Below are 14,628 nucleotides of genomic sequence, written 5' to 3' on the forward strand. Positions count from 1 at the left end.
CTTGGGCATTAATCTAGGCTCTTACCTAATAAAGTTGTTCAGATGCTTGAAGGCTAAAGCAAGACTGGGCTATGATGGGAAGCTGGGCAGAGGGCAGGGAGGGTGAAACTGGGGTGTGGTGAAGAAGAATGTCTATTTGTAAGTTAGTTTGTCTGAGAGAAGCATAAAGAAAGGTCCCAGGAGAGGTTTTTGGGTAGGGGGGAGACTTGGGGTGAGGGGAGAGGCTGACTTATAGTGGCCTTGGGAGAGTTGGGCCTGTTTCCTGTCAGACGTCCAGGATTCCTGGGTGGGAACGTTGGCTGAATCAGCCCCAGGAGCCTGCACTGCTGGGAAGTCTGCCAAGTCTTTCCAGTGCCCTGCAGGATATGACATCAGACTCAGAAACCTGTAGGTGAAGTTGTATACACAAAAACATTTAAGTCAGCACACAAGACCCAAGTGGTTTTGTCTCTGCAAATAAGGACAGTCTGGATTAATTTATACTAATAAACAAAACATGAACAAACCCCAACACACTTGTAAATAATCTACATTAGAGTACGTAAATATTGTACTGTGTGCGAGCACTCACACACACAAACACACACACACCTGCATGAACTGCCTCGTATGGAAAATTGACCAGTACTCAATGAATACAGATGTATAGGTTCAATTTATGTGGGAAACTGACAGAACATATCGCTAAGTTGAATATGCATGCACTACATGACAGGGAAAAGATTCGAAGCCATGATTTAGACACCCAAAAGAGCCATAAAGGCTATTTTCAGGCTATCAATCGCATAGTGCCACCTTGTGGTAAAATGGGCATATAGCACTCAACATTTGAATGACGCTTTTTACATCTTCTTTTTAACTACTAATCTACAAAATGAAATCATGTAAGTCGCTCAGATTTGTATATATATTTACACATAAAAGAGAGAGATAACGAGAAACCCAGCCAGTGTCGGAATTATAAACACACATTACAGTAAGACAGGAAAGTGAGTTATCTCCAGCTGTCACCCTGCACTAAGACAACTACTCTCTTATTCACTAGAAGCACACTAGAACCCTGACCCTAACCCTATCTATTGCATGCGTTCATTCAAAAGTACAGGTACATAGAATCTCAAATGCAGAAATGTATTGCTAATGTCTCATTTGTAAATGTCCAGATTGCTTCCGCTTGGTCAGTTGTCTACAACATCTGGCAAACGGTAGGGGTAGGTCGAGTTATTTGTTCATGTCAAGAAAACAATATTTTCGAAAATACAACCACGTGACAATCACCATTGTATTATACACGTAGTGTGTTTAAGAAAATGTGTTGCGCAATCAAACAATGTACTAAGCACGGAAATACAACGTCCCACACTGAAAATGTTTACCCATATATCAATGTAGTGGTACAGTCCACAACACCCGGGTTTCCGCGCGAAAAGACGGCCCGCGCGCCCGAATCGCTTATAGCATCCATTGCAAGAAACAGCACACGACAGGCAGTCACCGTGGAGCAGACTGTGGTCGCCAACGGCGGGTTTAAGCATTGTTTTAACGGTTTTTAAGGCTGTTTTATCTCTTTTGTCTTATACGTTTAGCTAGCTATTTGCCATGCCATCCAGGACTTCCCTGTCTCTGCCAGAGGATGTCAGGAAAAGGTACGGTAACGTTAGTAACGTGAATGCTAATAATGCCCTGATTATGTAGCATGCATGCAGCTTGTTTCAGTTCAGAAGCCACAAAAACAATAGTGCACCCCGTGTAACTAACAGCTTTGGACTTACCCTGGTTGTTGTGAGTGGGGCCACTACTTAACGTTTTGCTTGTACTAGCAACTGCGGCTAGCGTTAGCTCGTTGCCACTTGACAGTCAGGGTTGATGCTGCATACAGAGTTAACATTAGCCTTGTTAATGTTAGCCAGTTAGCATCTTAGCCTGTCAATGGATAGAGCAGCGTGTGGGATTTGGCGCCACTCAGGAAGTTTTGCCATCTGTGTTTCTGCTAGCTCGGCGGCACACCGGTTTCATTGCTGCAACCTTTGTAGGAAATGTGCTCGTATGTGATTTGGACTCTGTCGTCCCATCAGTTGATTAACTTAACATAGCGTTGTTTTTATATGTGCGTTGTTTACAGACTGCAGGTGTTGGACGAGGATGGATTTTCAGAAGAGGTAGGTTCTGTGTCTACCTATTGCACCTGAAAGCCTGCAAGTAATCTATTTAAGGGTTACTCCAGCTGCTCACTAATTGGTGCCGCTAATGACTGTTTAGGTTCGGCCTCCATGGACCATTGAACATGATTGTAGGCTTACAATATATTGTCACATTAATAGCAAGCTCCACCCTCCACTGGGTTTCACTTATCTAGAATCTTTAACATTGTGTAGTTCAAAAAAAATGAATGAACCTGAATGAGTCGCTATTCTTTTGTAAGAAGAGAGATTAACTGTACAGATGGAATCTAGAAATAAGTCCCAGAGCTGCTCCACGGATGCCCTGCATGTTGTGAAATTAATTTGGATTTAATATCTCAAGCATTTGTCTTGTCTTGATGATGTTATCTTCAAGTTAAGAACTTTTTAGGTAAAACATGCTAACATCTTAAAGATTGAAGTTTTAATATGCCAGAAATCTGAATTAAAAACATATCTTGTCAAGGATTTATTAGGTGACCAGGTATTAAGTATCTTTTTTTTTTTTTTTTTTTTTTTGCATTTTTCCAGCTGCTAATAGCCTGTCTGATTCTGTTATGCAATATGTTTTAGGGCAATAGTGTCAGTCAGCACAGCACTCAAAAGTCAAGCTATACATGTATGGTAGTATTTTTAAATATGCATCATGAATTTACTGTACTTTTGCTTTGGACTCTCAACTGGTCAACACCGGTTTAATGCATAGCTTTTCTGACTTCATCCTTTTCTTAAAATGCCATTCTAGGACCATGTGAAAGAGAAGCTCAAGTTGGTGCAGGACTTCCTGCATGCCGATGCTCAGGACCAGCTTACCAGCCTGGAAAACAAGATGAAGAGTTCAGAGATCTCAATGGTTAGTGACTCTTAATGATATCGCAATCATTACTGATCCTGGTATTGGGCTACTCATTATTTCTCTTGTGATATGTAATGTATGCCACGTACGTTCCTCAGGAGGACTACATCTCTAAAGTCAAGGCTTTGCTGGGAAAAGAGCTTCATCTTGAAAATGGCTCACATGTTGATAATGTGGAGCAGAATGGAAAAACGAATGGCTTCACAAATGGTTCCCACAAAGATGAGGACAGTGAAGAAGTAACCATGGATGTACAGGAGGAAGAGGAGGCCGTCAAGTCACCTACTGCTCCCAAAGGGAAGGGTGGACGCAGGAGCAAGGCAAATTCTGACACCAAAAGTAAGTTCAAGATCATCTTTTAAGATGACGATGACCCACACATTAAATATGTTAAAACAGGCATAGGAACCAAAACAAACTTAATCTTGTTTTTCTTTGTAGAGTCTCCAGTGAGTACCAGAGTTACAAGAAACAGTGGGAAACAGCCAACCATCTTGTCAATGTTCTCTAAAGTGTGCGTATATTAGTTTTAACTTCTGCCTTATACTTTGTCATTCACACACTTTCACTTTATTCTTTCATTTTCAGCAAGTGGAAATAAAAACACTTTTACGTGTGTGTGTGCACATTAAATTTAAAAAGTAAAATCTGTCTCGCAGTCAAAAGCGCAAGTCTGAAGACTTGAATGGAGACGCTTCTAATGGACAAAATGAACTGAAGAAGGAGGAAGATGATGTTGAAGAGGTGAGGCGTTTTTATGTACTAGTGATGTTTAAACATCAGGAGTTGGCGCAATTGACAATGTTTGGTATCTAATACTGCTCATGCTTTGAAATCTTTTGTAGTCTCGGGAGGAGAAGCGTCTCAAAGTGGACTCCAATGAAAAGTATGTCTTGTCCATTGACCATTCATGATCATGATGGAGCTCACACACAAGTGAATGAACTTTTACTTTTCTTTATGCAGTGCTGCTCCAGAAGAGTCAAAGAGTGAGATTATTAAGCCTGTGTCTGCTGCAAAGGTAATGATTTGGTTCATTCAGCACAGTTTCATAGCTGGAAACATTTTTGTAAGTTAATGCTTAGTACTAACATGACCTGTATATTCTTTTTTTTTTTTTCTTATTTTAGACGCCACCCCCCAAATGTCCAGACTGCAGACAATACTTGGATGACTCAGACCTCAAGTTCTTTCAAGGGGATCCTGATAATGCGGTGAGAGTTTTTGTAGATTAGTTGTGATTCAAGAAATGGCTTTATTAGGTTTGTTCTTTGTAAAAACCTCAATACATTTTGAATGGAGTTTATTTTGCACAAACCTTTTCACTTTAACTAAATGCACTGTACCACATGAACCCTTTACTTGTTTTTGGTATTGCATGTGGTTCTAATATTGTATGTTTTTACCATATTAGATTTTCTTTAATGTCATCACTTACATTGACTAAAACAACCTTTAAACAACTGTCCTCACCTTCAGCTGGATGAACCAGAAATGTTAACAGATGAGCGCCTCTCCCTGTTTGACTCAAATGAGGATGGATTTGAGAGCTATGAGGACCTGCCACAACACAAGATTACAAATTTCAGGTTAGTGATTCCATCTGTCTTCAGTGTTTTGGGTGACACTTGTTTGCCTAGTTCAGAAAGAAAGCATGTCTATACTTGTGTATGTCATAGCGTTGACACAACAAAACAAAAGACATCATGAGGCTGCTCTAATAGATTTGTGACCTGATTGATCTATGTGGTTTTCGCATGAGTCCATGAGTGATGTCAGCCTGTAGTGTGACTTGATTGCTCCATATTTGTTAGCCTATTTAAGATGCCCTCTTATCTGCTAAATAACCCGATGAAGGTCTTTGTACACAAATATTGTTTTAAATACATGTTTCTTATTGCAAGTGTAGAATTAAGTGTGTGGGAGTCTTTTGTCAAACTATAGTCTTCTACGCACCTGTTTATCAATAGATGTGCAAGTGTTGCTCCTCTGGTATATCATAGTGTTATAAGCTCTTATATTGCAGCGCCTGAGGATTTGTCAGCGATGTCATAACTTAATATCTTGCAGTGTTTATGACAAACGTGGCCACCTTTGTCCATTTGACTCTGGACTAATTGAGAAGAACGTGGAGCTCTACTTCAGCTGTGTCGTCAAACCAATCTATGATGACAACCCTTGCTTAGATGGTATGAAAATCCACATTTGAAAAATGTTAACTTAGTGATGCTTGTACATGTGGTGTTTGTTTTCCCTCTCTTCTTTCAACTGCTACAACCAAGCAGATGTTTGGCTTAGCTTGTGTGTGGTGTCCCTCCCCCTTGCAGGTGGTGTTCCTGCCAAGAAACTTGGTCCTATCAATGCCTGGTGGATCACTGGTTTTGATGGTGGAGAAAAGGCTTTAATTGGTTTCACTACAGGTAGCAAAGTTCTAAGTTTGCTGCTTCAGATTTTATGTATTTTACCCTGTATGATGTACTAATGTTTGATATCTGTCTGTCTTCATTATCCAGCTTTTGCTGATTACATCCTGATGCAGTCAAGTGAGGAGTACGCACCCATCTTTGCACTGATGCAGGAGAAGATCTACATGAGCAAGATTGTGGTGGAATTCCTCCAGAAGAATCGTGATGCTACGTATGAGGACCTTCTCAACAAGATTGAGGTGAGGACTTGTGCGAATGGAACAATGAAGTGCTATAAATACTAAAGACAGTGTTTTACAGAAACTAGACTAGTCTCACACACAAATAGTATTTTGTGAGTATAGTTTTGGTAGTAACATTGCTGAGCTAAAGAAAAATGACACCAACCACCTTTTCTTCTCCTATCGTCAGACAACCGTTCCTCCTGCAGGGCTAAACTTCAACTGCTTCACTGAAGACACATTGCTGCGTCACGCCCAGTTTGTGGTAGAGCAGGTGGAGAGCTACGATGAGGCTGGTGACTCGGATGAGCAGCCCATCATTGTCACTCCCTGCATGAGAGACCTGATCAAGCTTGCAGGAGTCACTCTAGGGAAGAGGTATGGCTGAAAGATTAGAATATGGTTTCTTCTTACCTGTGAAGCAATGTCAGCTGGAAGTGGCTTTGATTCCTGAGCCTTGTGAGGGAGAAGTGGGCAGGTTTACACTTAAACCCATTTAAAGGTCACATCTCCTCACTTCACTAACAGTTAAAAGGGGGAGGCGGGGTATTTAGTTGTTGGTTGGAATGCGAATCTGCAGACTCTTGGCCCTTCAGGGCATGCAATCTGGAAGGATTGCTCTAAATACTTGAAACTGTCACTCTATTGTACCATTCATACAGCATACATGTAAGTTTTCCATAGACACTGTAAGCAACAAATGAGTGTACATTACATGCTACATATTTAACTTAAAAGAGGACTTCCCATTCTCAGCTTCACCCAGTGTTTCTATCAATGGCTCCTTTGCAACACAAATGCTTCAGGTTCAGGCTTTTATTTTATTTTTGCTTATATTCCTGTATTTCTGCTCCTCACTCCTTGTTCTCCCTAATGTCTAACATTCCTTTAACATTCCCTAATGCAGCATGCTGCTGTACTGGTAGGTAGGCCTTGTTGTGAATGCATCCCTAGCCTGTATAGTGGTGTGTTAGTGTGAAGCATTTCAAAGCTGTATGGACAGAAAGAGCATTATACAAATTCATGCTGGAATTTATTTATTCCTTGGCTTACATTGTTTTTATTTTTATTTTATTTTTTTAAGTTTATCTGGCATATTTGGATTCTGGCCATATAACACATTTGTGTGTGTGTGCGTGTGTTATCTTGAGTCAGTCACAATAGATACAAAATAAATATTTTAAAATGTTTGGTAAGATTGAATTTAGTACCAAAAAGAAAAGTTTTCAAGTGCCTTTGTACATTGTCATGTAAAAAGACTCGCCCCAGTGTAAGAAACTTGATTTAACAGTCATGAAATTTTTTTCAAATATGCAATTTTCTTCGTTTTTTGTTCAACATTGCAGTCATGCAAACTCTCTTCTGGTACTTGTGACCCATATACTTACAAAAAAACCCCACACTGTATATATCATATTTGCTGGATTGGCTCCAAAAGGTAGTGGATTGTCATATAGAAGTCTTCTCTCAAAGGAAAATCAGTTGAAGACTTCAATTTCAGCAGTGTCTCCTGAAGGGTTTTCTCACTGCACTTAATCCATGCTTCAATAAGCCCTTGACAGACCGTTGATTCACACTTGCAAGTTTGAACGTGGGATATTCCTAGGTATGATTACTGATTTGAAGCATCACTGTTGCAACAAAAAATATGCATTGCTTTCATTATCTAGTTAAAACTCTAACTCCTGAAGACAATGCAGTAAGGATGTTAACCCTATTTGGTGATGATTCTGATTTGTTGACCTCTAACCTTGGTCTTGATGTATTAAGCCCTGGATTAATTACAGTGATAGAAAATATAAACAAAGTAAGTTACACCTTGGTCTTCTGTAGAATAGGATTTTCCTCAGCATCATTTAGAGCAATGCACACTCCTTAAACCTTTTGTCTGTGCAAGCCAGAATGTTTTGGAAGACTTTAATTGGCAAGTTGCATCTAACAGGAACTCTGCATTGTACATTTTTACTGTGTCTTTTTGGTTTTGTTTGCTTGTTTCTTATGTTGCATGGCCTGATGCTGTGGTGTGTTGACGGCCAGGGGCTTCATAATGCCATCGCTCCACATATCATCAGGTATTTGTAACACGCCAAATGGATCTCTCCTCTGAACACAAGCTTTATTCTATTGACAGGAGAGCTGCCAGAAGACAGGCCATTCGTCATCCAACAAAGATAGAGAAGGACAGTAAGGGACCAACTAAAGCGACCACTACAAAGCTGGTCTACCAGATCTTTGATACCTTCTTCTCTGATCAGATAGAACAGAATGATAAAGAGAGTGCTGGGCTCAAAAGACAGCGCTGTGGGGTCTGTGAGGTGAGTGGATATGACAGTAAAGCCCCACTATTAAAACACTAATGTCTGATGTACATTTTGATTTGTGAAATCCATGCACTTTGTCTTCAGGTTTGCCAGTCTCCTGATTGTGGCAAGTGTACAGCTTGCAAGGACATGATCAAATTTGGAGGAAGTGGCAAAAGCAAGCAGGCTTGTAAGCATAGAAGGTGAGTATGTCTCCAAGCAGTTCAATCTGTTGATGGTTTTTAACCTGCAACCTTCTGAATGTATGCTGGCAACGGTTTTGTGGTCTGAGTCTCTGTTTAACTTATGTGTAATTAACACATGGACCTGGCAAATACCCTTTTAATGTAGAAGAAAAAATGAAGACAAATGTTTAATGTGACAGAAATTTGACAGAGTTCTGATTTCATGTACTGTGAGAAGGGCATGACACACATGTGTATCATGTCTATAGTCCTTATTTCCTCTTTTGCCAACATACAACCTTTTTAGATGCCCAAACCTTGCAGTAAAGGAGGCTGAAGATGATGAGAACATTGAAGAGGAAGATATTCCAGTGACAAAGGCCAAAAAGGTTTCTCATGCTAAGAGGAAGAAGCAGACCCAGTGCAACCTGACATGGATTGGAGAACCTATTCAGGTATTTGTTTTCCTCATCCATGGTTGTTACGTTTTGCTGTCATGCATGAGAAACCAGCAGTGTGTGTGTGTATATAGTCAAAGGACGTTTTCAAAGGACATTTTTCTCTAACCCCCTTCAGACTGAGGGGAAGAGACAGTACTACAATAAGGTCTGTCTGAATGATGAAGTTCTGGAGGTGGGCGACTGTGTCTCAGTTTCATCAGAGGATCCAACCATTCCTCTGTATCTGGCAAGGTGGGAGATTTTTAGATTCTTTGATAACATTTTGTCACTGGTTTGTGTAGATCTAATGACTTGATCCTTCTCAGGATCACGTCACTCTGGGAGGACATCCATGGAAAGATGTTCCATGCCCACTGGTTCACTCGTGGGATTCACACAGTGCTTGGAGAGTCCTCTGATCCCCTGGAGCTCGTCATTGTGGATGAGTGTGAAGACATGCAGCTCAATTATGTGCAAGACAAAGTTAATGTCATGTATAAGGCCCCATCTAACAACTGGTTCATGGAGGTTAGTTAACTTCACAGTGGGTTAATTTGCATTGTTTTGGTTTGGTTTGGTTTCTTTCCCCTTCATTCTATGGTTACTTTTGTATTGCAGGGCGGCATGGATGTTGACCTCAAGGTGATTGAGGATGATGGGAAGAGTTTTTTCTATCAGTTCTGGTACGACACAGAGTTTGCCCGCTTTGAGACACCTCCTAAGACCACTCTGTCAGAAGACTGCAAATTCAAGTAAGCACCATCCACACATGTATTTGGACTGCACATGGGATTTACTTTGTTTTTAACATTGTTGTGGATATGCTCTCCTTTGCTTTCAGGTTCTGTGGCAGCTGTGTTAGGACTAAAGAGAGAGAGGAACAGGAAATGCCTCGTGCACTGGAATCCCTGGCGGACAAAGACAATGACTCCAAGGCTCTGTATGCGCTAGCCTGCTTTAAGGGTGTGCAGTTCAAGGTGGGAGACAGTGTCTACCTGCCTCCCGAGGCTTTTAACTTCAGGTGAGGGACATGATTCAAAGTTAACTCAAACTTGTATAATGAAGAAAATGTATGAGACTCATGCCTGTTTCTGGCTCTCAGTGTGAAACCAGCTAGTCCAGTGAAGCGCTCCCACAGAAAAGATGATGTGGATGACGAGTTGTATCCAGAATATTACAGGAAGTCCTCAGACTACATCAAAGGGTCAAACCTGGATGCCCCAGAGCCTTTCCGCATCGGGCGCATCAAGGAGATCTTCTGTCACAGGCGGAGCAATGGGAAACCCGACGTCTCAGAGGTCAAACTCAGACTCTACAAGTTCTACAGGTAAGACATTGCAATTAAATTGGTTGTCATTCAGGGTTTGTCTGCAACAAATAGTTCAGAATTAAATGTCTTTTATCCCATCTCCCAGGCCTGAGAACACTCACAAAGGTGTCAAAGCCAGTTACCACACAGACATCAATCAGCTATACTGGAGTGATGAAGAAGTGACTGTTGACATGACTGAGGTGCTCGGTCGCTGTCAAGTAGAGTATGGAGAAGACCTGAATGAATCTGTACAGGATTATTCCAGTGGTGGACCTGACCGGTTCTATTTCCTGGAGGTACAGTTGTTAATAATTTGCATCTGCAGGAATTTCAGATTAGGTGATGAATCAGAAAAATTGCATATCCTTAAATAACCACCCCACTGCATGTTGGTTTTGTGTAAAACATCTGCACACAGTTGGTAGCACTGCAAAGGGAGAAAAATAAAGCCACTAAGGCAGTCAACAATGCATGGATCCACTGTATATGCTGGAAAAAAGTCTCATGTTAGTTGTCTAATATAAAAACTTAGTGAAAATCTAAGGTGGCAATGTGCATAAAAAGATCAAATGTTGAACCAAATGGGACACATTGATTCAATTTTTAACAATGTCTATACTTGAACAAATCTCCAATGTAATGTTCATGTTTATTCTTGTACATTTTCCTCTCACAGGCTTATAATGCAAAATCAAAAAGCTTTGAAGACCCTCCAAATCATGCTCGCTCAGCTGTTCATAAAGGCAAAGGAAAGGGCAAAGGGAAAGGTGATAATGCAGACATAAAAAAAAACAAAACAAACATTTTCTTTATCTAAAATTGGTTTTCGGCTCACAGAAATCCTAATCCAATGATCCTATTACACTCTACCAAGGTAAAGGCAAAGGAAAGGCATCTGCTGCTCAGGAACCACAGGACACCCAGAATGAGCCACAGACATTCAAAGTGCCCAAATATCGCACACTGGATGTGTTCTCTGGCTGTGGTGGACTTTCTGAAGGCTTCCACCAGGCTGGTAAATGCTGCTTAATGTTGACCTGCATAGAAGTATAGGCAACTGCCATTTTATTTATTAATGCAATGCTGAAAACATGGTTGTTGCTTGCCTTTAGGTATCTCTGAGACTCTTTGGGCCATAGAGATGTGGGAGCCTGCAGCACAGGCCTTCAGGCTCAACAACCCTGGCACTACAGTGTTCACTGAGGATTGTAACATCTTGCTGAAGTTGGTCATGTCTGGAGAGAAGACAAATTCTCTTGGCCAGAAGTTGCCTCAGAAGGGTGATGTGGAGATGCTGTGTGGAGGACCTCCTTGCCAAGGCTTCAGTGGGATGAACCGCTTCAACTCTCGCACTTATTCCGCATTCAAGAACTCACTTGTGGTCTCCTATCTCAGGTCAGTGTCTGTAAAGAGCAGATTGTCATTTTGATCCTTTAGAGATTTATTGTGAACACGATGCTGCAAATTTCCTGCAGTATAGACCCTACCGTCCTTAAGTGCACTTTTAAAATAGGTTTCCCTCTCCTGCAGTTACTGTGATTACTACAGACCCAAATTTTTCCTGCTTGAGAATGTGAGGAACTTCGTCTCCTTCAAAAACTCCATGGTCCTGAAGCTGACTCTACGCTGTCTTGTGCGCATGGGCTACCAGTGCACTTTTGGTGTCCTTCAGGTGGGTCTGACTCTTCTGACTGGTCTTTCGAGTCTATGGATTTGTAAGTATTTATTCCAAATTACGCCTCTGGCTTGGGGTCTGGTCAAATGGCATTAATCTCTGCATGTGTGAAACTCCTCTGGTAAAGCTTCTCTCTAAGGCTATATATCCTCCCAGGTCCACCCATAAGTATTGGCAGTGGCAGGAACAGTAACATGAGATTGAATTAACTATTTCAAATTTGGAGAAAAATGATGGAAATACAAAACTTACACAAGTTTTTAAAATAAAATTCCTATGAGGAATTCCTCCACTGTCATACATGCCAGTATTTTTGTGATCAGCTTTACTAGACTGCTAACATGCTCAGTGCTGCCCTCCTCATCAGGCTGGTCAGTACGGTGTTGCCCAGACCCGTCGCAGGGCAATCATCCTGGCTGCTGCTCCTGGCGAGGAGCTGCCTCGTTATCCTGAGCCATTGCATGTGTTTGCTCCCAGAGCTTGCTCTCTGAGCGTGGTGGTGGATGAGAAGAAATACGTCAGTAATGTTACACGGTAATTTAAACATACCCTACTGTACTATTTATTGAAATTTAAAACCCTAAACCACAACTGCCTGTACACTAGACTAAATTTTCTGTCTTCAACAGAGGTAATGGAGGAATCTACAGAACCATCACTGTCAGAGACACCATGTCTGACCTGCCAGAGATTCGCAATGGTGCAGCTGCGTTGGAGATTTCGTACAACGGGGAGCCTCAGTCTTGGTTCCAGAGGCAGATCCGAGGCACACAGTATCAGCCAATCCTCAGAGATCATATCTGCAAGGTGAGCTGTCTCATACTTGCACGTTTTTCTCTTGATGGTATCATTAACATGATATAATGTACTATGTAAATGTGGGATTGTAACGTGATCACTTCTTCTCCAGTGGGCGATAAAAGTTACATTTATAACAATATATCTTTGTGTCCTCAGGACATGAGTGCTCTGGTTGAAGGTCGGATGCGTCACATCCCCTTGGCTCCAGGCTCCGACTGGAGGGATTTGCCCAACATCGAAGTTCGGCTTAAAGATGGTACCATGACCAAGAAACTGCGATACACACACTCTGATAAAAAGAATGGACGCAGCAGCACTGGTGCACTCAGAGGTGTTTGCACGTGTGCAGGAGGTTTGTAGGTCTAGTTTTTTAAGTGAATAATGGCAATTACAGACCTTGGCTTTCTAGGGTGGAGGCATCTCTGATTATGTTTGTGGTTTTAGGGACGCCATGTGACCCTGCAGACAGGCAGTTTAACACCCTGATCCCTTGGTGTCTGCCCCACACTGGGAACCGCCACAATCACTGGGCTGGACTCTATGGCAGATTGGAGTGGGACGGCTTCTTCAGTACTACTGTCACCAACCCTGAGCCTATGGGCAAGCAGGTACTTTTTGTATAAGTTGTAGAAAATATAAATTTAAACTATAGGACAGCAATTCAATTGATGCCCTTGTGGTCTTAACAAATGTTCTGCTTTTTGAAGCTTAACAAGGCTGTTTTAATTTCAGGGCCGTGTTCTGCATCCTGAGCAGCACAGGGTGGTCAGTGTGAGGGAGTGTGCGCGCTCTCAGGGATTCCCCGACACCTATCGTTTCTTTGGAAACATCCTGGACAAACACAGACAGGTAAAATCCTGGTTTCATCATTCATTGAAAGCTTATCTGAAAAGAAAACAGAAGGATGACTGTTTTTCTTTTGGTTCCAAATAACACTGGATGACTGTAATGCTAAGCTTTGTGGTGCGTCACTGTTTTGTTGGCTAGTTACAGTATCACCAAGCATTTTTTGTATTGCTAAAATTGGTAAGGTGTTTTCATCTTCCTTGTTTAATTGATATTTTTTAGAACAATTAATAAAATGTTAAAGGAGAACCCACAAAGAATTAGTCCCCAGACTCTGCAGTTAGTCCTTTTTTCTATTAAGCTTCTTATTTTTTCAGCTCATTGTGTTTTTTTGTTACGTTGCAACTTCAGTGTTTTCAGCTACAGCATGCAGCTGCAGTGTTCTTTATAGCTTGTTTCTACTGTCCTCAAGTGGCCAAAAATGATACCGTTTAAGATTAAAATACTGCTTATACAAGCTATTCTAATGTGGCTTCTCTATGAAATTTAAAGTTCATATAACATTTGTAAACTGTCAGCTTTATGCTGTCACATGTTATATATAATTGCTTCTCCTTGTTTCTACCAGGTTGGAAATGCTGTGCCCCCGCCACTCTCAAGGGCCATCGGCCTGGAGATTAAGAAGTGTGTCATGGCAAGAATTAAGGAGGAACAAGGATCAGGTGACTAATCTATCGTCACTAATCATTTTTCCTGATTTATATTAAACACTTGAATATGTAAAAGCTGGAAACATGATTTAACCCCCCCTCCGCCCCTCTCTTCTCCAGAGAATGTCAAACAAGAAAAAATGGAGATCTCTGATTAGTTCCTGGTTACCTTCCCAGCAAGAATTGGTTACCCAAATCCTGATGCTGACGTGTCAAGCAATCATTCTTTTTAAATAAGATGGCTCTCAACTGTGTCACTAAGTGGCCATCATGGACATTCTGTGCAGTGCCATTCCATGTTTTATTTCAAATGTGTTTTTAATCATGCCGTTGTTGGGAAATGTTCACCCACTGTGGGATAAATTGTATGTAGTTTTTATATGTGTAATGTTTCAAATAAAGCTCTTATGAAATTTATTGTGAATCTAATGTTATTGTAATTAACACTTTTAAGGAAATTATATTTATAAAGCTGGTAATATAGTGTTAAAGTATTAATTTGAGCTATGTTAACATCTAGTTCACTCTTGTGACTGGAGTTATCAGTTGTGACAGGGTTTCAGTGACTATACATTTTATTTTTTTTGCTGAGGTAAAAGCAACACGTATGCTTGCATAGATATTTTTCCACCAGAAAAGATGTTGTAGTTTCTAACGATGTAGCAAATCAATGAGCAGAAGTACATGGAAACTATATAGGCAACCAAGTGATTCTTCACTGCAGTCAAGAAAGCAC

General features: G+C 41.0%; 1 protein-coding gene across 1 annotated transcript; it reads left to right on the forward strand.

Moving 5' to 3' along the window:
* Window positions 1-1,458: 1,458 nt before the first annotated feature.
* Window positions 1,459-14,309, forward strand: dnmt1 (DNA (cytosine-5-)-methyltransferase 1). Its single transcript, XM_041956268.1, has 34 exons — window positions 1,459-1,646; window positions 2,123-2,159; window positions 2,926-3,033; window positions 3,135-3,375; window positions 3,478-3,550; window positions 3,696-3,780; window positions 3,882-3,922; window positions 4,003-4,057; window positions 4,167-4,250; window positions 4,516-4,625; window positions 5,107-5,225; window positions 5,364-5,456; window positions 5,550-5,701; window positions 5,874-6,061; window positions 7,815-7,998; window positions 8,089-8,186; window positions 8,476-8,623; window positions 8,745-8,860; window positions 8,935-9,136; window positions 9,227-9,360; window positions 9,450-9,629; window positions 9,711-9,935; window positions 10,024-10,216; window positions 10,597-10,687; window positions 10,795-10,935; window positions 11,033-11,315; window positions 11,451-11,592; window positions 11,963-12,129; window positions 12,225-12,402; window positions 12,553-12,748; window positions 12,841-13,004; window positions 13,129-13,245; window positions 13,811-13,904; window positions 14,013-14,309. The coding sequence occupies exons 1-34, from the start codon at window positions 1,600-1,602 to the stop codon at window positions 14,048-14,050; spliced, it is 4,524 nt and encodes a 1,507-aa protein (XP_041812202.1). The 5' UTR covers window positions 1,459-1,599; the 3' UTR covers window positions 14,051-14,309.
* Window positions 14,310-14,628: the final 319 nt, after the last annotated feature.

The sequence above is a fragment of the Chelmon rostratus genome, chromosome 17, assembly GCF_017976325.1.
Source record: "Chelmon rostratus isolate fCheRos1 chromosome 17, fCheRos1.pri, whole genome shotgun sequence".
Lineage (NCBI taxonomy): Eukaryota > Metazoa > Chordata > Actinopteri > Chaetodontiformes > Chaetodontidae > Chelmon > Chelmon rostratus.